Source organism: Scylla paramamosain, chromosome 12 (assembly GCF_035594125.1).
Source record: "Scylla paramamosain isolate STU-SP2022 chromosome 12, ASM3559412v1, whole genome shotgun sequence".
Lineage (NCBI taxonomy): Eukaryota > Metazoa > Arthropoda > Malacostraca > Decapoda > Portunidae > Scylla > Scylla paramamosain.
In genome coordinates, this window is record NC_087162.1 from 6,612,501 (window position 1) to 6,636,701 (window position 24,201).

General features: G+C 43.7%; 1 protein-coding gene and 1 long non-coding RNA gene across 2 annotated transcripts in view; one reads left to right on the top strand and one right to left on the bottom strand.

The window, feature by feature from the left end:
* LOC135105631 (carbonic anhydrase-related protein 10-like) overlaps positions 1-24,201 on the bottom strand; it is a 105,890-nt gene that overhangs the window by 12,404 nt on the left and 69,285 nt on the right. Inside the window, exons 4-5 of the mRNA XM_064013981.1 lie at positions 9,136-9,249; positions 4,496-4,579 (exon numbers count right to left, since the gene is read on the bottom strand). Coding sequence (XP_063870051.1) covers positions 4,496-4,579; positions 9,136-9,249 — 198 coding nt within the window. The remainder of the gene's footprint in view (positions 1-4,495; positions 4,580-9,135; positions 9,250-24,201) is intronic.
* The window catches only part of LOC135105633 (uncharacterized), a 113,973-nt gene continuing 100,821 nt past the window's right edge, over positions 11,050-24,201 (top strand). Inside the window, exon 1 of the long non-coding RNA XR_010270928.1 lies at positions 11,050-11,285. This is a non-coding gene — a long non-coding RNA (uncharacterized LOC135105633). The remainder of the gene's footprint in view (positions 11,286-24,201) is intronic.

A 24,201-nucleotide genomic window follows, 5' to 3' on the forward strand; every position in this document is an offset into this window, starting at 1 on the left:
ATTATATAAACTGTTTTTTTAATGGATGTGTTTTCTTAAGAGGTGGTCCTGGAGTGTGTGTGTGTGTGTGTGTGTGTGTGTGTGTGTGTGTGTGTGTGTGTGTGTGTGTTTTACGCCGCTATTATTTTCCTGACACATTATGGTCCTTCACTTAACGGTTTTTTTATGATACTTGTTGTCTTCCTATCAGTCTCGTGTTTTTTTTTTTTTTTGACGCGATAACGTTTAGGAAATGAGAATAGAGGGAGGGTTTCGTTCCCGTGTGTATGTGTGTGTGTGTGTGTGTGTGTGTGTGTGTGTGTGTGTGTATGTGTGTTTCAGGCGTCTAGGTACGTATGCCCCAAACTGTTATTATCAGACAATGCCATGAGCGGTGGCCATTGTGGGGCAGAGTGAGCGGCGCCGTAATGGCTGTGTTTCGCCTAATTGGATTTTTTTATTTGAAATTAGTTCGAACTCAGGGATTTTTTCGTTTTTTTTTTTTTATGTATATTTAGCTGGCATTCAAAACTGCGCACGTGCTGCTCGTACACACACGCGCACGCACGCACACAAACACACACGCACGTGCAAATACACACACACACACACACACAGTACTGGCTTGATGCGGTTGTATGAAATTAGAGGTTCTGGAAAATGTTTGCTAGAAACTTTTGATTATGGTGTGTGTGTGTGTGTGTGTGTGTGTGTGTGTGTTAATGCACGTTCTCCACCCTTTACTGGAGTCGGTGAACACACACACACACACACACACACACACACACACACACACACACACACACACACACACACACACACACACACACGCCTCGTTGCTCACAGATGCTTCGCTTACTAGTAAAATATCAATTATTCGGCGATGCTTCGGAAAAAAAAAATGTTTGACGAGCATCCTGACATTTTTCATTAACCGGCTGTCACAATGTTGGCTGAGAAGTGATGAACGAGGCGGTGGGGTGTGTTGTGGTGAATAATATAGTCCTCGTCTCTCATCATCATGCACGCTGCCACCACTACACCCTTTCTCACACCTCCCCCTTCTCCTCCTCCTCCTCCTCCTCTTACTCTTTGTACTCAACTCCTCCTCCTCCTCCTCCTTCTCTTTCTTGCACTCTTGCGCTCCATCTATCTAAGTCATTCCTTTCATCTTGTCCTTCCTGTGTGTGTTGCTGGGTTAAGGGTAATTTCTGTAACTCTCTCTCTCTCTCTCTCTCTCTCTCTCTCTCTCTCTCTCTCTCTCTCTCTCTCTCTCTCTCTCTCTCTCTCTCCTCCCTATCTTGTATGTGTTTTTTTTTTTAATTCTTTATCCTCTTTTATTTTCTTCTCATTTCTCTTCCTTCTTCCCTATTCGTAAGTGTATCATGTATTTTCTTCATTTCCTTTTTTTTTCTTTCTTCTCCCTATTCTTTGCTTCATAACCCTTCGCCTTTCTTTTCCAATACCCTTCTCCCTTACGTTCTTTTCTTTCCCATATTGCTTCTCTCTCAGCTTCACTTTTCTTTTGCCTTCCCTTCTTTCTACCTCCCTTCTCTCCCCTTTCCTCCAAGCCTTAACATTTTCTTTCTCTTTTCTTTTCTTTTCTTTGAGGGGGCGGTCCTATCAAATCTCCTTCCGGTTCTTTCACATCCATATTTCTTTCCTCATATCATTCTTTCCTTCCTTACTTTTCTCTACACCCCATCCACCTCCACCACCACCACCACCACGCCTTCCTTCTTATCTTCCTCTCTTAATATTCTTTTTTTTCCCTCCCCGTCTTTTGTTTGCTCTCATCTTCTTCCTTCACTGCACGTCTAGTAAGTTTCCTTTGTCTTTTCGTGTCTGTTTTCCCGACGATGTTCTTAACGAAGCCTCAGAGGAGAACTTAGCGAAGAAAGTATATTGAGTTACTGTGGAAGCTATTATAGACACTGAGAGAAGACGAAGGACAAAGACAGTAGAAGAAAAGAGGGAGGTGGAGGGGAAGACGAGGAGACAAGGACGGGGGTGGGGGAGACAAGTAACGGGAAGAAGCAGAGGAAGGAGGGCGGCAGGAGGTGCGTGAGACAACAATTAGTTCACGGTGCCCCCTTGGTGGTTTCATGGAAGATAACACTCGATACATTTTCTTGCCTCAGTCACCAAACACACCAACGATGCAAAAGAGGAAGAAGAGGCGGACGCTGGCTGGCTAACAACAACACACGGAAGGAAGGAGAGGAGGAAAGGAGACATGTTGATCCCTCCTTCTCTCTCTCTCTCTCACTCCCTTTCTCCCTCTCCCTCCACAGCCCAAAAAAAAGGAAGGAAAATTGTGGAAGAGGCATGGATGGTTGAGGTCTTGATCCTGCCTTCCACCACCAGTACGAGGAGGTATGGAGGGTTGAAAGGGGGGTGTGGGGGTGTTAATCCTGCCTTTTCTCCCCCGCCGCCAATAAGGATGAAGGGGGAGGCTGGAAGGGTACAGAGGTAGGGTGTGTAATCCTTCCTTCAGTACTGGAAAGAAATACGAGAAGGAGAAGGAGGTTGGGAGGCTTTGGAGGGGTCGGTGGTTGGAGGAGGAGGAGAAGGAGAGGGGTGGCTGGCTTTGGAGAGGGTGGTGTTGATCCTTTTCCCCTCCCCTGTGCCCTTACCCTGAGAAAGCTTCATCCGCGGCGTTGAGAGAAGGAAAAAATGGAGGGAAGAAGAAGAGAAAGAAAAAAAGTATGTCCAAAATAAATGGATTCTGGCCTTACGACTGAATTCCTCAGGAGAGAGAGAGAGAGAGAGAGAGAGAGAGAGAGAGAGAGAGTGAAGTATACATTTTTTTTTTTTACCCATGCAAGTCTAAAACGTGACGGGCATTAGAGTACCACCTTGCCCTGCTTCACCTTCCCTGCCTCGCCTTCCCTGCCTCGCCTTCCCTGCCTCTCCCTCACCTTCCTGACTCCCCACCTCGCCTCCCTGATCCCCGCTGACACTACTTTCCCGCCCCCTCCCTCACCAAGGATCACAAAGGGATGAGAAAAAAATTAAAAAAGAAAAAAAAAGGTGAGAGTTTTTCTTGATTAAGTGTCGAGTTTCCTGACCTGTCCTTCCTTCCCTCCTTCTCCCTTCCTTCCTTGCTCTCTCTCCAAGCTCTTCTTCCTCCTCTTAACCATCTTCCTTTTCTTCTTCCTCTTCCTCCTTTCACTATGATACTGAAATGACGCCACCATGCCACCGTGCCAATGTAGAGAGTCCTCCTCCTCCTCCTCCTCCTCCTCCTCCTCCTCCTCCTCCTCCTTCTTTTCCTCCTCTCCTTCCTTAACTGTAACCCAGCCTCTGCTTTTCTCCTTCACCTGGCTCGTGTTGTCACTCATTTTTCATTCCTCCTCCTCCTCCTCCTTCTTCTCCTCCTCCTTCTTCTTCTTTCATTCCATCCACCGGGCCATGCTCTATGCTCCTTCCCCCACTTCTCCTTCACTCCCTCTCCTTCTCTCCCCTTTCCCTCCCTCTCTCCTTCCTCTCCCTCTTGTCTTGCTACCGCCGGATTCCCAACTTTCATGTGTGTGTGTGTGTGTGTGTGTGTGTGTGTGTGTGTGTGTGTGTGTGTGTGTGTGTGTGTGTGTGTGTGTTTGTGGTGCGCTTTAACAGGAAAAAATATGCCGATGGTGTAGTGAAGTTTAGGGTCGTGATGCAGGTCGTCTCTCTCTCTCTCTCTCTCTCTCTCTCTCTCTCTCTCTCTCTCTCTCTCTCTCTCTCTCTCTCTCTCTCTCTCTCTCTCTCTCTCTCTCTCTCTCTCTCTCTCTCTCTCTCTCTCTCTCTCTCTCTCTCTCTCTCTCTCTCTCTACGTAAAGAAAACAACACAGCTTTTCCCTTCACTATCACTTCACCTTCCCCTTCCATTCCCTTCCCTTCCCTTCCCTTCCCGCCCTTGCTCCCTCCCTTCCTTCCTCTCTTCACTCCTTTCCTTTCTCCCTCCCTTCCTTCCTTCCTTCCTTCCTTCTCTCACACCCTTCCTCCCTCACGGACACCCGAGCCTCGTTTCCACCATTTCTATCCTCCCTTTATCTCTTCTCCTCTTTCTCTCTCTCATTCCTGTCCTTTGCTATAGTTTCCCCTACATCTCGTGACGTTCCTGTGTTATCCCTCCCCTGTACATCTCATTCCTCCTCCCTTAGCCTGCCAACACGTCCTCACTTCTTTTTCCTCTTCTACCTCTAGCCTATCTATCTGTCCTCTTATCTTGCCTCTGTTCCTTTACCCAGCTTTTTTTCTACACGTCCTTATTTCCCTTATTTTCCCCTATCTGCTGATATCTTTGTGCCAGTCTTCTCCCCAGTCTCTCCCAGCCTCTATCAGCCTTCCTCAGCCCCTTTCAGCTTCCCCCAATCTATTCCTGCGTGCCCCAGCCTCCCTCAGCCTCCCTCTCCTTCTCCTAGCCTCCCTCAACCTCTTCCAGCTTCCCTCAGCCTCTTTTAGCTTCCCATAGCCTTTTGCAGCCACCCTCAGCCTCTTTCAGCCTCTCCTAGCCTGGTCCTCTCGTGCTCACCTCAGCAGGGAAGGCGGTGCCGTTGATGGTGTGTTCGGAGCCCACGTGATCCGCTGCCCCAAAGTGAAGCTGCACGTGGCTCACCTGGGGGAAAGAGGAGCACATTCACCTGGATTAGTCATTAGCTATGCACACACACACACACACACACACACACACACACACACACACACACACACACACACACACACACACACACACACACACACACACACACACACACACACACACACACACACACACACACACACACAGACACACACACAGAGAGATAGGTAGATAAATAGATAGACAAATAGATAGATTTATTGGCCACAGAATTCTACAAAACCCAAAACTAATAGGAATATTAAAAAAAAAACTGCAGTTCAGTTTCGTCTTGTACTTATTTTTTTTTTTTTATCCATTTCATGTCTGTGTTAATGGTCGAGGACAAGTCCATTATGTACTTTAAGTGAGGAGAAAATAGAAGTAAACACACACACACACACACACACACACACACACACACACACACATTTTTTCCCCATCATTTTAAATCTCCCAATCAGCTCTTGCTAAAAGGACAGCAGTGAGTCCAATTAGTCAGACAACACAGGTCAGGGAAGCAAACAGGAGACGCACTCTGTTCACTCCTGGAGGACCTCAAATAAACCTTAACACCTGCCGCAGTCCTGGGAGAGAAGCAGGATGGGGGAGGGAGGGACGGAAAGATGAGGTGAGGAGAGAGAGATGAGGAGGGAGGAGAGAGAGAAGTCACTGGAGAGATGGAGGGAAAAGAATGGAGTGAGGAGGTCAATAAGAGAGAGAGAGAGAGAGAGAGAGAGAGAGAGAGAGAGAGAGAGAGAGAGAGAGAGAGAGAGAGAGAGAGAGAGAGAGAGAGAGAGTTAGGAGGAAGAAAAAGGCGAGGAAGGGATGAATACGTAGAATGAAAGAGAATTAGCAGAAGAAAGGAAGGGGGTGAGAGACAGATGTGGATGAGATTTAGGAGGGGAAAGACGAAGGGAGGATGAGGACGCAGCGGGAGTAAGGGGAGGGAAAGAAATAGCAGAAGGGAAGATGAAGCTGGAAGATACAAATGAGGAAATTGTCACATGAGGAGGAGAAAGTCGAAGAGTTTATACAAGGAAAGTTAGAAATAAGGGGAAGTTATAGTATCAGGAGAAAGTAGAAAAAAATTGCAGGAGAAAGATTAGGCGGGGAAGCAGAAGCGCAGGAGAGGAAACGGAAAGTAAGAGCAGATGAAAGGATGAGGTGGTGTAGAGATGAGGACTGGATACGAAGTGGGAATGAAAAGAGAAAAAAAAACGCTAAAAAAAAATCTGTTATCGTGCCAATATATAAACAGAGATCCCTTGCGGCACTCCACCAGTGTTCAGGGGAGGGAGTGTTCTCTTTTAGATTTGTTAAGATAATTACCAGTCCTCACAGATGCAGAAAGGTTGGAGGGAGGAAAAGAGAGATGGAGCGGAGGGAGGGAAGGGGAGGAATCTTGCTAGGGTGGGTCAGCAGAATCAGCAGACGATGGTGGAGAGTCGAGGCGCCTTGTTTTATCTTGGCTTGTTTTGTCTTGTCTTGTCACGCAGGAAGGTTTGGAGTCACGTATGTTACAAGAGGGCGTCGTTAACTCTTTGTCTGGTCGGCCTCAGTTGCCTAGTCACCTTCATTGGGTTCGTGTTCTGGAAACAAGTCTTTAAGGAATTGAAAATGAGGGAAAACAGCTTCATTATTTTCATTGGCAGCAGTGGGAGTCGAGGCGGGAGTTATTCACCAGGAAGCAGGTCCGTTAAAGGTTAGAAAAACAAGAAAGAAAAGAAGAAAATACCCACTCGTGCTGCTCCCTAAAAGATTAAGAACGAGAAATTAAGCGAATTCAGATTCCGAAACTTGGGCAGTGAAGATATGTATAATTCATTTTAATCCTGGATTGCGTGAAAGAAAAATGAATACCAACTTTCGTGCTTGAGAGGAAAGAGAATATAAAGAGGAGCATTGGGTAGTCTTTGTCTGCTTCTCTTAAAGATGTAGTAGTTATTGTCATCTCTGTAACAACAGTAGCAGTAGTGGTGGTGGTAGTAGTAGGAGCTGCAGCAAGAGCAATAGTAGTAGTAGTTGTAGTAGTAGTAGTAGTAGTAGCAGTAGTAGTAGTAGTAGTAGTAGTAGCAGTAGTAGTAGTAGTAGTTGTTGTTGTTGTTGTTGTTGTTGTTGTTGTAGTAGTGGCTGTAGTCTAAATTAAACGTTAGTATTTCTTTTCGTTACCTGTAACTAACTATAATGATGAACTGTATCTTAACTGTACTCACCTTGTTTCTCTGCCAATCATTAAGCGCAGAGAGTACCTGTGCCTTTTTGATCTTCACATTACTTGCAAATACCAGTAACTTGTACCTACCTGAACTGTGTCCTTTACCTGTACATTTAACTAGACTCACCTTGCCTCCGTGTAAATCAGTAAATACTTAGACAATCCTGCATTTCATCATTTTTCACATTTGTGACTGAAATTACCGTATCACAAAGCACTTCTTGCCTGATTCTCAACCTCTGGTGCTTTCATTCCTCGCTCAGACTTCCCCGTAACACTTAAAACTATCCTTGCGCACAACATTTACCTTCACTTTGCTTCGCCCTCAAAACCCACGCAATATATCCTAGCGCAATAAAATGTATCGCTGAAGCCATCAATAAACCTCATGCTCAAACACATGGGAGAGACGTGGAAATACTTTACCTCATACTTCGCTCACCTCACCCACCTGTCTCTTGGTAACCAGACTGCAGCGGCTGTGTGTGTACGTACGCATGCAAATTTATATATGAAACCTCGTCTTATTTCACTCAAATAAAGATCAAAGTAATCTTTTACACTGGCATCGGTTTAGGTAGTGTGCAGTATCCCTTTGTAACGTGACGTGACGTGCTGCAGTTTCAAGTCAGACACGTAAAGCTTTCCTTTGTGACGGGTGCAGCATCTTCCCTTTCTTATGAAGCGGCGTGTTGCTACATGAGTTCAAGTAAGACACAGTTCCCCTTGTGACGACGTGGTGAGGCACAGTACCGCCTCGTCAGCGTGAGTGAGTGGAGCCAATCAGACCTAATTTAAGGAATCCAAAAATTGGCAGCAAGAGCAAAACTGCAACAGTTCGTAGACTCAGCAAAACATCGGAGCCACGGAGCGTCAGGCGCGAAGTGGGAACAACTACTAATTGGCAGCACTATTTTTTTTTTCCAGACGTGTATATTTTGTTGATATTTTTACACCATGTTTTTTTTTTTTTTTCCGTGTGTGTTTTTCTATTGAATATTTATCTCTGGAGTGTTGCTGCTGTCATGTTCAAGCTTTATTCTTTAGATGACTTTAAACACATCGCGGCACAGCACGTTTGTATGTACCTTCAGGTAAAATCAAGCACAGCACATCCTCTTTATTATACTTAATAATGAAAATGTTAATGTCACCTCGGCTTAACACAAAAGGTCAAATTGTGATTACAGTAATTAACAAAAAGATGAACTTAATATGTTAGTAATTTCATCCTGAGAGTATTTGCTTTTTCTTTTCAACCAACGACATTTGATTCCGTTGTTGCTACATGTTTACTTTAATTAATCAATCCATTTTTTTTTTTTCTGATGTTAGTATTGCAGTTTTAAGAGCCCATCGATCCCTATCAACATACAACTACGTACTTTCCCAAATCATCATTCACTAGAAAATGAATAAATCAGTCTCTACTTAACAAAAAATTTTGTGTGTGCGATACAATTTTAATACATATTTATTTAGGGGAAAAAAAATTACTAACGAAGTATTAATTAGTGTGAAGAGACGCGCTTTCATAAGCTGGGCCTTATAAACATATAATGGCAGATAACTAGTTTTGTATATCATGTTACGGTGCGTCAGTGGCAGTGCTCGTACACACTTGACGGTAACGAGCGGTTGTAATTGATCATTTGACCGCAGTAGTGCAGAGAGAGAGAGAGAGAGAGAGAGAGAGAGAGAGAGAAGGTACGAGTTGGGCGGCGGAGCGTGGCAGTAGTGACGTCAGCACCAAGACTGGAAGCTTAGACACAAACCAATCGAGACTTCTTTAGCAGTTGTGAAGTTCTTTGTCCGCCTTGACGCCTCACCTCGCTGCCGTGTGTGTCCCGCTCGATGGCAGGGACTTCGTAGCCTCACCATGTATTTCGGAAGTAGCCAAGAGTGTTAACAGAGACTGACTTGCATGTATAATTGTGGAAAACCTTGCGTCATTTTACTTACTATGGACCATATTCTGAAACACTTCTGCGACGCATCTCCACTACATTCAAAAGGCTCTACTCGTTAAAGTTACACGGGTTTTTAGGTATGTTTTTTTTATTGTTTTAGTAATATCAAGATTTCTACATTGTGAACAGGAGAAACACTCCTGAGAACCCGGGTAATCATCTCTGTGGCCTTGGAAAATAGTCGTGGTGAGAGAGCGAAGCGTTTCAAAATACAGGTGGTATATTTTTGGCACAGAGACACATATACCTGCATTCTCGTAATTAATTTTGATACTAACCTGGTCCCTTCACGTGAGAGGCTCGGTAATGGTGCTTTGGCATAGTTAGCTCTATCAATAGCCTCGTAATTAGTGGCGGACACTTACCTGGTACCTGTAGGATAGGGGCCCGCCCGTGATGTTGATGGGGGGATGGTGGTGACTGGTGCCGCCCAGGGTCAACACCACGCTGTGCCCCGTGTTGTTGATTATCCCGCTCACCTGTGGGAAGAAAGATGCGTCTGGATGAGCACACAGTCGTTCGTCATCATCACCCGGGATGTAAGTGTTAAATGTGGCGGGAACTCTCCTAATCATAGTGTTCTTGTATCAAAATTATGTAAGTTAATTCGCCTCAAGTTTGTGGTGCTCCTTTGATTCAACATATACTCGTGCATCCTGTGTGTTGTTTTAGTAGGCAGAGGAGGAGTGGAGTTCACACTTAATATTTGTTCTTCACAGGATGGTCTCATCCGACACAGTACAAAGAAGCCAAGACTCCTCACCTCCAGGGTCCAACACTCATGGAATCCCCTAGAATACACGATCATTGCGACATGTAACTGTTGTAAATAACGCGATGGAACACATGACATTCCACTCCCCAGAATGAAACACTACAACAAGAATATTGGAAAAATCATAAGCGAGGCGCTCAGAAACTCCCAGTGGCTAGATGGAGACAGTTCTGATTCAGTTCATGTTGGCGAGATGTTTGTATGCACGTCGCTGATGTCACCAGCTACATGATCTACAGAACCTTCTTTAGATCTTGAGGAAGGCTTCGTAACTAAGCTATTAGTGGTCTCATCGCAGGGGCGTCTCGGTAGACTCGTCCTGCCTGCGAGATTCCAAGCAGCAAGAGCCAGGCAGGCAGTGTTTCCAACTGAGCCATCTCTCAGTGACAAGATTCTAGAACTTCTGGAGACGCGAATGGAGACCTGAAGCCAAGAGAAGCATCGGCGCGTGACCTGGTTTAAGTTTGTAGACGTCACCTATTGCGCTAAAAACTGCCACCTGTATTATGAATCGTATCTTTGCTCGCATAAATTGGCTCCTGATCCTACTACTGCCATCCAGCAGCTGAGCATTCGGTCAATGCTTTGAGGTGCTTCAACATCAGGCAGGGTTGTTGTGCACAGGAACTGTGGCTAGAAGCTGTACTAGAAGCGCCTCATTGCCTCATCTGTACCATCTTGCCTCAGGAACACAGCGGATATCTCGTTGTGGAGGAAAATGTGCCCCCGTAAGCATTGCCTGTTGGGAGGACAACTGAGGACCGCAAGTTTGTAAAAAAAAAAAAAAAAAAAAAGCATTAAAACTATTACATATGTATGTGTGTACATGGATCCCTAAGTGGGCACACATGCACTCACGTATCCATGATTATTAGTTAATGCACATGTAATATTTATCGTAATTCATGTGTTGTAGAGTGCGTACATACGCACATAAATGTACCTGCTATGTTTATGTGAAACAATAGATTATTCCCCGTGATAGCAGACTCCCTTCCTCTGATGAACGTAAAAATTTCTCTCTCTCTCTCTCTCTCTCTCTCTCTCTCTCTCTCTCTCTCTCTCTCTCTCTCTCTCTCTCTCTCTCTCTCCATTAAATTGGTTCCCCCGGTAACCAGTTGTACAAAAGCATTGGCGGCGAGTCATAATCAACAGTATTGATAGATCGGTATTTTTACATGCTTTTCCTCTCCATTCCTGAAAAAGAGAGAGAAAAAAAAGGAACCTGCCACGTTGAGGTGAAATAAAAGCCGTGCCGGTATTTCATCCTCGCCCTTCACGCTGATTGGCTGCTGCTCGCTGACGTCATCGAGTAGAATTTGACTAATCAGTTGAGTGTCCGTGTGATTATGTTTATTTATTTACTTTTTAATCTTCCATTTTTCTTTCTTTCTTTATTTTTTTTTTATTATTCTGTTTTCCGGCGTGAATTTTACGTCAGGCAGCGCGGGAAGTGAATGGTTTCTTGTTGCTAGAGTAATCGGCGCCGCTTCGAGACGAGAGTTTGGCGGAACCTACAAGATGCCGCTAGATCCCACCAGGCGGCAACACTGTGCAGTATGTATGCGTTTGTGTGTCTGTGCGTATGTGTGTGTGTGTGTGTGTGTATGCGGCGCTGTGTGGGTGTCAAGGCGTAAAGTGAAGTTCGGAATAGCTGACGTGAAAAAAGAAAATGGAATCTGGGAAAAGGACATCATGTGGAGTATCCGCCTTCCCACACCCGCCACGCATGAGGGACGCGTAAAGTCAACGTGCTATTTCTGTTATGCTTTTTCCTTCTAGTGAGTAAGCAGCCCCTCCCGCCTCGCCTCGCTTCGCCTCGCTGGACTGGGCTGGGGTGGGCCGGGTTGCCTTATGCTGTGTTGGCGTGGTGGTGGTGGTGGTGGTGTCCTCTGGGATGCATTCCTCACATTCATTGCTATTCCTGTCGTTCTTTTTTGTAGATGTAATCTCATCTTATCGAGGGTAAAGAGAGCTTATACGATCTATTTCTGGCTCAATCTGTGTTCTTTTTATTTCGTTCTATTTTCATTCCCTGTTGTTCTCCTAACCTCTCCTCCTCCTCCTCCTCCTCCTCCTCCTCCTCTCGCGACGACTTATGACGTGATATTTGTGCCAAAAAATCAGTTAATCACACAGTCAAGTAGACAATCAGGTAGTCAATCAATAAATAAATCGGTCCTCTTTCTCCATCACCACCACCACCACCACCATCGCCTCCTTTCGCACAAATCAGCATCGTCCAGTAGTAATTGTGCCCAGGAGATGTAGATGAAGATTACCATTGGATAAATTGGAGCACCTATGTAATTAATTAGTGCAGGTCCCCCTCGCGTCACACCTGGCCACACCTGTCCAATCCCGTGGCCTGGTATTTATCATTGTTGCATTTATCTAACTGTGCTAATCACCTGTCTATCTACGGCCGCACTTTACCCCACTAAATACCGCACTTTATTGTCCCCTTCCCCCCGCCCAATCATTATTTTAACACGTATTTTTATTCCATTCCAGGCTGTAAGTTTCTTTACGAGTATTTTTCCTGTTGATCTATGTTCGTGTTTTTGAAGTTTGTTTGACCTTGTTTATTTGTCATTTGTCTAGTATTTGTAGGACGCGGTTTAAGTGGAATTATCCATCACTTTCGCATGTGTGTGTGTGTGTGTGTGTGTGCGTGTGTGTGTGTGTGTGTGTGTGTGTGTGTTTATATGTTTGTGTGTTTATTTAGCTGGTTCTTGTTTGTTTATGGTAATGAGAACATGTTTGGTCTTGGTAATGATGATTAGTTGAGGGGTGGTGCAGCACGCAGAGAGAGAGAGAGAGAGAGAGAGAGAGAGAGAGAGAGAGAGAGAGAGAGAGAGATTTGCTCGGGGGCAATGTGTAGTGTTTGGTTAGTTCAGGATTCATGACTTTTAAAAGGCGTTTATTCTCTCTCTCTCTCTCTCTCTCTCTCTCTCTCTCTCTCTCTCTCTCTCTCTCTCTCTCTCTAAAGGCGTTTATTCTCTCTCCTCTCTCTCTCTCTCTCTCTCTCTCTCTCTCTCTCTCTCTCTCTCTCTCTCTCTCTCTCTCTCTCTCTCTCTCTTTCTCAATACCCGGCAAGTGAAGTTGAGGTTAGAAACATTCCCAACAGTGAGAATAGTGAACTAGACTCACAACTTGGGGGCGGCCGTAACTATCTACATTCCATTGTTAGAAACTGCAATTAAACCGACAAGTAATATCAGTTAGGAAAAGCAAACGCTGAATCTTAAGGCGATGCGCTATCCTGGTGTCTTTTCCACACACACACACACACACACATACACACACTACTCCTCTTCCTTGAATGTGTGGCTCTTGTTCCCTTTTGTTACTCTGTCTGCAGTTATCGCAAGAGTAGAGAAGTGTAGGTAAATTGAACACTCTACGTGGTTAGGAGCTGAAGATCTATTGCGGTTTGATATCCACCTAATCCACTTGTAAATTATCCCTGGTCTTCTTTCGTTGGCGCGATGTATTGAGTCTCCCCCAGTTGTTTCTATCCCTTACATCTTCCTCTTTGCCTCCCAGCCTTTGTAGTTCTAACGCATTTTTTTTATCCCTTTGTCTCCTCTGTTTTCACTTGATCATCTTCCCTCAACTGGTGAAGTCACGATCTCCACTGTTTTTTATTCTATCTATGAGCTGAATAGAAATGAATACGTAGACTAATGAAGTGCTTTGTATTAATAGCTCTGCAAAAACCAACAAGAACTGGGATGTGCTGGATGAAGGTACTTGTCAGATTAAGCTTTTCTTTTATTATTTTTTGTAGTGTATGACATCGCTACGTAGAGTGACTAACCACACACTCAAAAAAGTATCGTTACAGTGTTGTCCGACGAGTTTCACACTGAACAGCCCGGTAGTCTCGGCAGGGATTGGTAAGCGTGTTCGACTAAGGTTCCGCCTGTTTTTTATGAAGCGTTACTGTACCAACTCAAATCCTATTGCTTCTTTTACGAGTACTGCTCACTTGATTCATGCAGGTGCAGCTGTACTAAACACACACAGGGATACCACCATGAGTAGCCTGTTGTTATCAATGGATCCATAATTGGTGTCAGTTTGCATCGTCCTGAATGTGTAACGCTACTTTATTGAGTCAGCGTACTTCCTCGGCCCGTCTTTGCCTTCGCCTCGGCACTCGGCACCAGGCGGCGTGTGCTGGTAAGTGGCGGTGGGATGGCCGGGAGCACGAGTCATTTTGTCGTGATGAATGTTACTCTCAGTTTACGACGAAAGTTTAACATGAATGAGCACGTATTTAACTCAGGAATAAGTACTAGACAGCGAGTGAGATGGAGGGATGGCATTGCGGTAGAACGGCAAAGGATGTGAGTCACAGAGGAAGAAACAACAGTAGGAAACTTGTATATGGCGCCAACCCCTCACTCTTGAGAAACGGCGGAAGGAGAAGAAGAAGAAGTACTTGAATGTTATCGTGTGGGTGTATGAGGGTGTCTGGGTGAAGGAGGGAGTGGTGTAGACAGCGGTGGCGGCGTGGTGTTGATAAGATTACGGCACGAATATTTTTTCCAAGCATAAGTGTAACGAGGCAGCCTAATAGTGGCAAATAAAAGTGAAATGCGTCGTTAATCTCAGTCACACCAGAGTGCTGCTCCCTCCTCGCCACTTTAGGAGTCTCGTGCGCTTCAAATTTCCTAATCTAGACAAACTTTATTTAACTTAACCTGTCTATAAATTTCAAGGGACGCCTTAGTTTTCTTCTTCCCTTAAGTCTGTGATATGTAGATTCCCCCCTTATAATTTTCTGTGCCCCTTTAATTTCAACACGTCCCTTAAGATTTGTGCCCTTTGAAATACTCTTCTTCCTCTCAGATTTCCTTCTTTTTTTTCTTTGCTTCCATAAGTTTCCCGTGCCACTTAAATTTCCTTGAGTCACTTAAATTTTCCAGGGCTGCTTCTCCCTTCTCACTGAATTACCCTCTGCATCTTTTTACGTCTCCGCGCCCTCTAATTTTCTGTGCACCTTGTAGATTTGGGTGCGCACCTTAAAAAATCTACTTCTTGCCCATTAAATTTTCTTGCACGCGTCAAATTTTCTTGCACACTTTTTTTTTTTGTGATCCTTAAATTTTCCTGCATCCCTTTAAATTTCTCCGTACCATTTGAACTTTTCTTCCCCTCTTAAATGTTTTCGCGCCCACTTTATTTTCCCGATACCTCGTAAATTATACTTCCACATAAAACAGTGCCAGGACACATACGATAAGGGCGGTATCTATGTAAGGCCCGTATTCAGAGACACTGCTCTCTCACCACGATTATTTTCTAAGGCCAGAGAGACAATTAGAAATCTTGTTAATTTGTTACTAGAACCATAAAAAAAAAAAAAAAACCTTAATTGATTTACTCTCTCACCACGACTATTTTCTAAGGCCAGAGACGATTAGCCGGGTTCTCAAGAGTATTTCTCCTCTCCTCTTGGTAATGTAGAAATTTTTGTTCATTTGTCAATAGAACCATAGAAAACACCCTTGAATGTTTTGCTTTGTCATCACGACTATTTTCCAAGGCCACAAAGACAGTTAGTTAACCGGGTTCTCAAGAGTGTTTCTCCTGTTGATAATGTAAAAGTTCTTGTTAATTTGTCACCAGAACCTTAAAAACACGTTTCTAAAACCTTCGTACAATGCGAACCCTCACCACCCACTGCCACCACAGCCGCTACCACCACCACCACCACAACCACCACCACCACCACGCTGCTAAAACTTAACTTTGATTAATTACTGGACAAGAGCAGGAAAAAGAAATGGACAGAATTCAAAAACTTTTATTCTTTTTATTCTTAGTCTTGTCACTGAATCTTTTATCTGCAACTTTTTTTTCATTCATCTCTTACCCAATGAGCTGTATCAATTCTCTTTTGTTTTATTTATTTATTTTGCTAATGTGTATTTTTTTCAGTATTGTAATCAACATGGGAACCGAGACTTGATTAGTTAATTGAATAACTACGCCACACATTGTAGTTTGGTTACGGTGAGGTGGATTAGGAAAAGGATGGAATACGAGAGGAGGGTACAAGATGTGATATTGTGATACGTAAGGTAGGTTAGGTTAGGTTGGTAAGGTTAGGTCAGGTTGGAAAAGGACAGAAAACGAGAGGAAGAGAATACATGATGTGATATTGTGACAAGTAAGGTTAGGTTAGGAAATAATAGAATATGAGAGAAGAATAATGCAGGATATGACATCGGTATAGGATTAAGTAAGTTTGGTTGAGTTAGGTTAGGAAAGGATGGAAATCGAGGAAAGAACTGTGAATACAAGATATGATATTGTGTGAGGATATCTTATATTTGGATACGATATGTCAGGTTAAGTTTAGCCTGCTTAGGTTTGGTTCGGTTCTCTTCACTGTTCTATTCTGATGTTCGTGAAACTTAAAATGAGAGGTTTCGAAACTTTACCGGAGACATTGAATCACTGTTACCTTCTAAAACTCTCTCTCTCTCTCTCTCTCTCTCTCTCTCTCTGTAAAACCAGATTAAAACTAACAAAAAAGGGCACACCAACCGCTCATCACTTCATCCCTATTTTTTCCCTCCCTCCGTCGGGGCGCTGAACAATTACTTAGCGAGTGGCGGCGGAAGAATGATATCACAGGTGAGGGAAGCGTTACGTCATTACAGGGCTCCGCTAATGCACCTGACAGGACGCCGTCACGTCATTAGAATACGTCACCGGCTTGCTAATGTCCTTCCTGCTCCTCCTCCTCCTCCTCTTCCTTCTCCTCTTCATCGTATTCCTCTCCCTACTCCTCCTCTTGTTTTTTTTTTTTTATCTTTCGACTTCCGCGCAAATGAACCGACCTAATAAAGCATTCTCTCTCTCTCTCTCTCTCTCTCTCTCTCTCTCTCTCTCTCTCTCTCTCTCTCTCTCTCTCTCTCTCTCTCTCTCTCTCTCTCTCTCTCTCTCTCTCTCTCTCTCTCTCTCTCTCGTTGATTAAGATAATGTAGACCGTTACATTTGCGATACACTGTTTATTTTCTTCTTCTTCTTCTTCTTCTTCTTCTTCTTCTTCTTCTTCTTCTTCTTCTTCTTCTTCTTCTTCTTCTTCTTCTTCTTCTTCTTCTTCTTCTTCTTCTTCTTCTTCTTCTTCTTCTTCTTCTTCTTCTTCTTCTTCTTCTTCTTCTTCTTCTTCTTCTTCTTCTTCTTCTTCTTCTTCTTCTTCCTCTCTTCGTCTTCGTCTTCTTTTGTCGTTGCCGTTATTACTATTATTATTATTATTATTATTATTATTATTATTATTGTTGTTGTTGTTGTTGTTGTTGTTGTTGTTGTTGTTGTTTCTTCTTCTTCTTCTTCTTCTTCTTCTTCTTCTTGTTCTTCCTCATCGTGTAGGGAGATGCGAGTGATTGCTTCATCTCTTTTAACCTTTGTCTCCGTTTTTCTTTTGTTATTTTTACTTACTGGTCTCTCTTTTTTTTTTTTTTTTCATTGATTCACCATCTTTTTGTTGCCCTTTTTTCTCTGCTTCATATCCTTTTTACTCTGTTTTTCTTTCTTCTTTTTCGTCTTCTTGTACATTACTTCCTGTTCTGTCATGTGCTTTGTTTTTATTACTTTCTTTTGCCTCTCTCTCTCTCTCTCTCTCTCTCTCTCTCTCTCTCTCTCTCTCTCTCTCTCTCTCTCTCTCTCTCTCTCTCTCTCTCTCTGTGTGTGTGTGTGTGTCATTTTATTTCCAATCCTGACATTTCAACTTCTTCCCTTTCTAAATCATCTCCCCCTTTCCTTCCTCCTTCTCCTCCTCCTCCTCCTTCTCCTCTCGTTCCTTTGCATCTCGTCCTCATTATCCTCTTTATAGCCAACATTCATATTTAATCTCTGAAATTTTCTCCGGATCATCTTGTTCATCTCATTCTCTCCCTTCCTCCTGCCCTCGCCGTAATGTTTCTTTTACTTCTCCAAATTGGTGGATTTAATTAATAGAGTCTTTCCACTGCGTCCATTGAAGGAAAATGAGAGAGAGAGAGAGAGAGAGAGAGAGAGAGAGAGAGAGAGAGAGAGAGAGAGAGAGAGAGAGAGAGAGAGAGAGAGAGTCAGCTGGGATAATTACTTAGGCTGATATAGTACTCTCTCTCTCTCTCTCTCTCTCTCTCTCTCTCTCTCTCTCTCTCTCTCTCTCTCTCTCTCTCTCTCTCTCCATCTATCTATATACGAGTATTTATTAATCTATTTATGTATCTATCCATTTATCTATCTCTGTATCTACATCTATCTATCTATCTATTTATTAATTTTTATCTATCCATCTATTTACCTATTTGTCTCTGCATTTATCTATCTATTTTAGTCTATCATTATACGACTATCTATCTATTTATCTCTCTATTTATCTATCTATCTATCATCTATCCATATCTTTCTATAAATCTATACACCTATCTATCTGTCTTTCTATTTATCTGTTTATTTATCTATGTTTCTATCTAAGTATCTTCACCTATCAGTCCATCTCTCTGAACCAGCCACGTATCAACTGCAATGATTCACAATTGACTCGAAGCACTGAAACACGAGGCCAGAGGTCAAAGAATAACACCACTTCGGAACAGACTTGATTCGAGACGGCGACAGATTACGCAAGGGTGAGCAAGGAGCCCAGCAGGAATGTTAGCCGGCGGAAACCAAAAGGGAAAGTGTACGTAGGTATGTGTGTTTATGACTTTTTACCTCATTAACCTTGTTCCGAAGTTTAGTGATCTTTAGTGTGTTGTTGTTGTTGTTGTTGTTGTTGTTGTTGTTGTCGATGGTGGTGGTGGTGGTGCTCTTGTTGCTGTTGTTGCTTCTGTTATGAAACTAATTGTACACACCAACTCTCTCTCTCTCTCTCTCTCTCTCTCTCTCTCTCTCTCTCTCTCTCTCTCTCTCTCTCTCTCTCCTCCTCCGTGTTATTATAGCTGAGATCGGGTCATCCTTTCTCGTTCCTCTTTTGTTTCCGTGTGGAAGTACATCCGCAAGACTCCTCTCTAAGTGTCTCCCGATCCTCATCACAAGACAGTTCCCTTCTCTGGTTCCTCCTCTCTTTTATTCCGTCAGTTATCACATCAATGAACTAATTTATTTGTTTTGATGCTCCGCTGGAATTTATTTGTCATATTGTTGGGTTATACATTTTTTTTTTCATAAACAACTTGTAAATTAATTTGACGCTTAGCACGCGAAGCGATGTTATGTTCGGTTTTTATTTTTACGACGTGTTAAAAGGATCAAATGTGTTTTGTTTGGATAAATATAATTTGTGCGAGGACAAACACACACACACACACACACACACACACACACACACACACACACACACACACACACACACACACAGAGAGAGAGAGAGAGAGAGAGAGAGAGAGAGAGAGAGAGAGAGAGGTAAAGATGTATTTGCTACGTGAGGGAAGAGACAAAGGGGAGAGAGAAGGGAGGGGAAATGACAAGGGGGAAGAGGGGAGATAGGAGACAGAAAGGAATAAGGGGGGGTGAGAGTAAAGCACCACCAATCCCAATCTCTCCCTCCCGCACCACCACCACCACCACCACCACCACCACCACCACAGCCTTCCCTGCCTTTCCTTTCCCCGCTCGTAAGTTTTCAAAATGAGAATAGAATGTCGGCGGGGTGCTGAAGCTGCTCCCCGCTTCTTTCACCCCCTCCCTCCCTCCCTTTCCCCCTTCACTATCGCAGTCTTACGCTAACCCCCTATTCACCCTTTCCAACAACCCCACCCCCCCAGCCCCTTGGTATTCCTCACACATTCCCTCCCCTGTACCTCCTTCCTTACCATCTTCCTTCCCCTCTCTCCCTTCCTCCCTTTCCCTCCAGCCTATACCACTACAAATTTTTCTTAATCCCCCTCCCCTCTTGCCTCATTCAAACCCTATATTCCCAGCACACAGCCGCTCTCCTTCCTCGTCCCTTCTCCTTTGTCTCTCCCGTGAGCTGAAACTCCGTGATTTACCGTGGCAGGACATTGTAGTATTGTGTGTAACATTTTCAACTTCATTTTGCGCTGTGTAATGTTCTGGTTTGTCTTTTTATCTCAAGCAGTGTGCGTGGTGTTTTATTTGTACCCGGATGTAGAGGACGGGGCAGGAGGAGGAGGAGGAGGAGGAGGAGCAAGAGGAGGAATGAATACAAGTTAATACAAGAGATGTCCAAACAGCAACAGACCCTGAGATTCTTACTAGGCTGTTTTGGGTAACTATTCTAAGCTAACTATTACTGAGTGAGACATTACAGTACCGCGGAGGAGGAGGAAGAGGAGGAGGAGGAGGAGGAGGAGGAGAAGAAGAAGAAGAAGAAGAAGAAGAAGAAGAAGAAGAAGAAGAAGGTAAAAAAATGAAAAATAGAAGAAACAGGAGGAAATAGTCGAGAGAAAACAAGGAAGAGAAGCAGGATGAATATCAAATACGAAAAAAAAAACGGAAGGTAGAATCAAGCAGGAACCCAGAAAGACAGACAGACAAAAAGACATACAGGGAGACCAACAGATAGACAGATATTTCTTTTCATCTCCTTGTTACATTACAGGGAGGAAGTTCCTTGATTATTTTCGCAATGAGAGAAACTGAGTGAGGCAAGCACTACATCACATCCAAGACAATCTTCTCTTTATGCCTCGTATTCTGAAGCACTTTGCGTTCTCACCACCACTATTTTCCAAGACCACAGAGATGATCAGCCGGGTTCTTAAAAGTGTTTCTCCAGTTAATAACGTAGAAATCTTGTCAATCTGTTGCTAGAAACGTAAAAAAAAAAAAAAAACGCTCTGCTCTCTCACCACTATTTTCCAAAGCTATAAAGATGATCAGCCTGACTCTCAACAGTGTCTCTCCTCTTAACAATGTAGGAATCTTGTTTATCAGTCACTAGAACCGTAAAAACACCCTTGAAAACCAGTGTCATTTCAACTGGAGCCTTTTGAAATTAGTCGTGGTGGGGTGCGGCGCAGAAGTGTTTCATAACTGGCCCTGCGTCCTGTCAAGATTCCTCCTCCCGTCCATAAGTCTCATGCCCTTCGTCTCTCCGTTTCTGTCTCTCCATTTGTCTCTCCACCTTCCGTAAAGCCATAAGGAGAGAGAGAGAGAGAGAGAGAGAGAGAGAGAGAGAGAGAGAGAGAGTGGAGGAATGGAGGGAGGGAGGAAAAGGATGACGTAAGCATCGGAGGGAGGCATCTCATCACAACAAAGTATCCGTGAACAGTCTTGTCTTTCCCTCCCCCCTCCCTCCCTCCCTCCCTCCCTCCCTCCCTCCCTCATTCCCTTCCCTCCATCCCTTCCCTCTTTCCCTTTGCTTCCTTCCCTCCATCAGTTCCTTCCTTCTCTCCCATTCCTTCCTTCATTGTCTCTCCCATTCCTTCCCTCCTGTTTCTCCCCCCTCCCTTTCTCCTCTTCCTTCCTTCCTTCCTTTCCTCCTTTCGTTCCTTTGTCCCTTCCTTCTCTCCATCCCTTTTTCCTCCCTTCTTTCTTTTCTTTCCTTCCTTCCCTTTATCATTTCCCTCTTCTTCCTTCGCTCTCCCGCCCCCTCCTTTCCTTTCTCCTATTTTCTCTTTATCATTCTCGTCTCTTCCCTTCCCTTCCTTCCTTCCTTCCTTCCTTCCTTCCTTCCTTCCTTCCTTTCTTCCTTCCTTCTCCTGTATACCTTCCTTTCTTCTTTCCTCTTCTTATATCCTTCCTTCATTTTCTTCTGGTTCCTTCCATTTCTTCCTTCCTTCCTTCTCTTTCCCTCGTTCGTTTGTTGCTTCTTGATTTCCTGATTCTCATCTTTCCTTTTTTTATATTCTATCTTTCCTCTCTCTCTCTCTCTCTCTCTCTCTCTCTCTCTCTCTCTCTCTCTCTCTCTCTCTCTCTCTCTCTCTCTCCTGTCGTCAATATCTTTCTCTTTATTTTTTTCCTGTCATCTTTTTTCTTCCTAACCTTTCAATTCATTATGTTGCGGTATAAGATAACACATTTTTTATTATTTTCTTTCTCTTCTTCCCGTATCATCCTCTCTTCCTCAATATTTGTTTGATCATCTTCGTTACGTATTTGCTCTCTCTCTCTCTCTCTCTCTCTCTCTCTCTCTCTCTCTCTCTCTCTCAAGCTCATTAGTTCATTTCTTTTATCTGATCTCTTCGTATTTATCTTCTTCCGTCACTGCCATCTTCGTTTATTCGTATTTTGTTTATTTTTTTCTCATTTGCTTGCGTTTTTCTTCCTCCCTTGCTTCTTTTTCTCTTGTCTCCCTTCCATGTCTTCCTCCCTTCCTTACCTCTACGTCTCATTACCTTCCTTTACTCTCTTATCCTTTGCTCTGTCTCCTTCCTATCTTTCCTTCTTCCCTTCCTTCCTTCCTTCCTTCCTTCCTTCCTTCCTTCCTCTGCTTACATTTCTTTCCTCTTCTCTCTCTGTAATTATATCCTTTTCTTCTTTCCTCCACGTTTCTTTCATTCTCTTCTCCCTTTCTTCCATTTTTCTTCTGCTTATATTCCTTCTTGACTTTCTATCTCTCGTCTTTCTTTCTTATATTCTTTCTCTCCTCCTTCCCTTATCTTCTCATCTTTATTTCCTTTCTCTTTCCCGTCTTCAATAACTTTCTCTTCTATTTTCTTCCTGTCACCTTTCTGTTCCTAAGCTTTCAACTGATTATGAGACGTGGTGAAAAATAAGGTGTTTTTTTTTTATTATTATTTTTCCATCCCTCTTCCTCTGTTATCCTTCTTCCTGTCTTTTTTTTTTTACTGTATTCTTTTTTTATCTTCTTGGTTACTTGTTCTCTCTCTCTCTCTCTCTCTCTCTCTCTCTCTCTCTCTCTCTCTCTCTCTCTCTCTCTCTCTCTCTCTCTCTCTCTCTCTCTCTCTCTCTCTCTCTCTCTCTCTCTCTAGCTCATTAGTTTAGTTTTTTTTTCTGATCTTTTCCTATTTATCTTCTTTCGTCACTGTCACCTTCGTTTATTCGTGTTTTCTTTACCATTTCTCACCTTCTCTTATGCCTTTCCCTCCTTCATCCATTAACTCTACACACACACACACACACACACACACACACACACGTATGCGCAGACACGCAGGCACACACAAGAGCACAAAGAAAATGTTATTCTTTTATCATGTTCTTTCTTTTATCATCTCTCCTTCTCTCTTCTCCTCTCCTTTTTCCTTCCTCCTTCCTTCCCTCGTGACTTTATTCTTGCATATGACCACATTAATCTGCAATATTAAAATGTAGTTATTCCTCCTCCTCCTCCTCCTCCTCCTCCTCCTCCTCTTCCTCCTCCTCCTTTTCCTCACACGGCTCTTATCTCCTTTTCTTCCTTATCCTCTTACTCTCTTTCATGTGCTGCTCTCTTTTACTTCCTCCATTTTCCTTCCTCTTCTTCCTCCTCCTCTTTCTCCTCATATCCTCCATCTCCTTTCCTCATTCATCTTTTTTCTTGTCCTCCATTTCCTCCTCCTTGTCCCTCTTCCACCTCCTCCTCCTTCTCCTTCTCCTCCTGCTCCTCCTTTTCCTCCTCGTCGTCGTCATCTTCCACATAATCCCTTTTCTGCTTGCTCTTCCCTTCCTCCCCCTCCCACCCTGAGTCCCTCCCCTCTCTTCCTACCCCTCCTCATGGGTCCTTGCCACTGGGGACGCCAGGCTTCATATAAAATGTAAACACCCGCGGCCGCGCCCTGAAGATTAGCGCAGCAGGGAAGAGAGGAGGAGGAGGAGGAGGAGGAGGAGGAGAAGAAGAACAAGAACAAGAACAAGTGGAGGAGGAGGAGGAGGAGGAGGAGGATGAGGGAGATCTTGAGAACAGAAAGAGGAGCAACCCGCATTGGATTCTGGGAAGTTTCTAGAATAGATTTTTTTTTTTTTAAACAGCAACAAGGGGCGGGATTAGTGGTGATGGTAACAGCTCGGGTGGCTCCCTTTTGTGCTCGTAATTACTGAGTTTTTCTAACACTAACAACGGCGGCAGAGTTAATGGTGATTGTGGTGAGAGAAACCTGTAGCACCGTAAGGGGATTCATTTTGGTGACAGGAGAATTTTTGGCGCCAATAAAAAACGGTAAAGGGAGATGATTATGATGATGAAAACAGTGGGGAGGATACATTGCGTAGAATTATGGAAGAAACTGGAATTGTTATGGAAAAAAAATAAAACAATAGAAAGAATCATAGATACTTTAATTTAGAACCGCAGAGGAGTTTGGAATCATAATTTATCGTTTAATGGTGAGAAAACGTGTGTGATGAGGTGTTCGTAACGATGCTGCCAAGTCGTTGGTCTCAAAAGAACTGTGACTCGGATATCTTCAGTGTGTAAAGGAGTCTCGCGAAGTGATAAAAGAAAAGAAAGAGAAAAAGAAACCAGACTGAATTAATATCCCCATTTCTTTGTCGCTCCCCACGAAATTGAATACAAAGGAGATTCCGATCGGTCTGATCAATTTAGTTCCCGAGGTGTCTTCATACTCCTTAGCGGAAGCAGTCCACGTCCTCAGGAACAGTCTGCTCTGGAACTCACTGCCTGCTGCTGTGTTTCCTCCCTCTTATGATTTGAGTTCTTTCAGGAGGAAGACCCCAACACATTTATCCTCAAATTTTGGATGATTCTTCTGCCCTATGTTTGGGATTGGCTCCTCAGTAG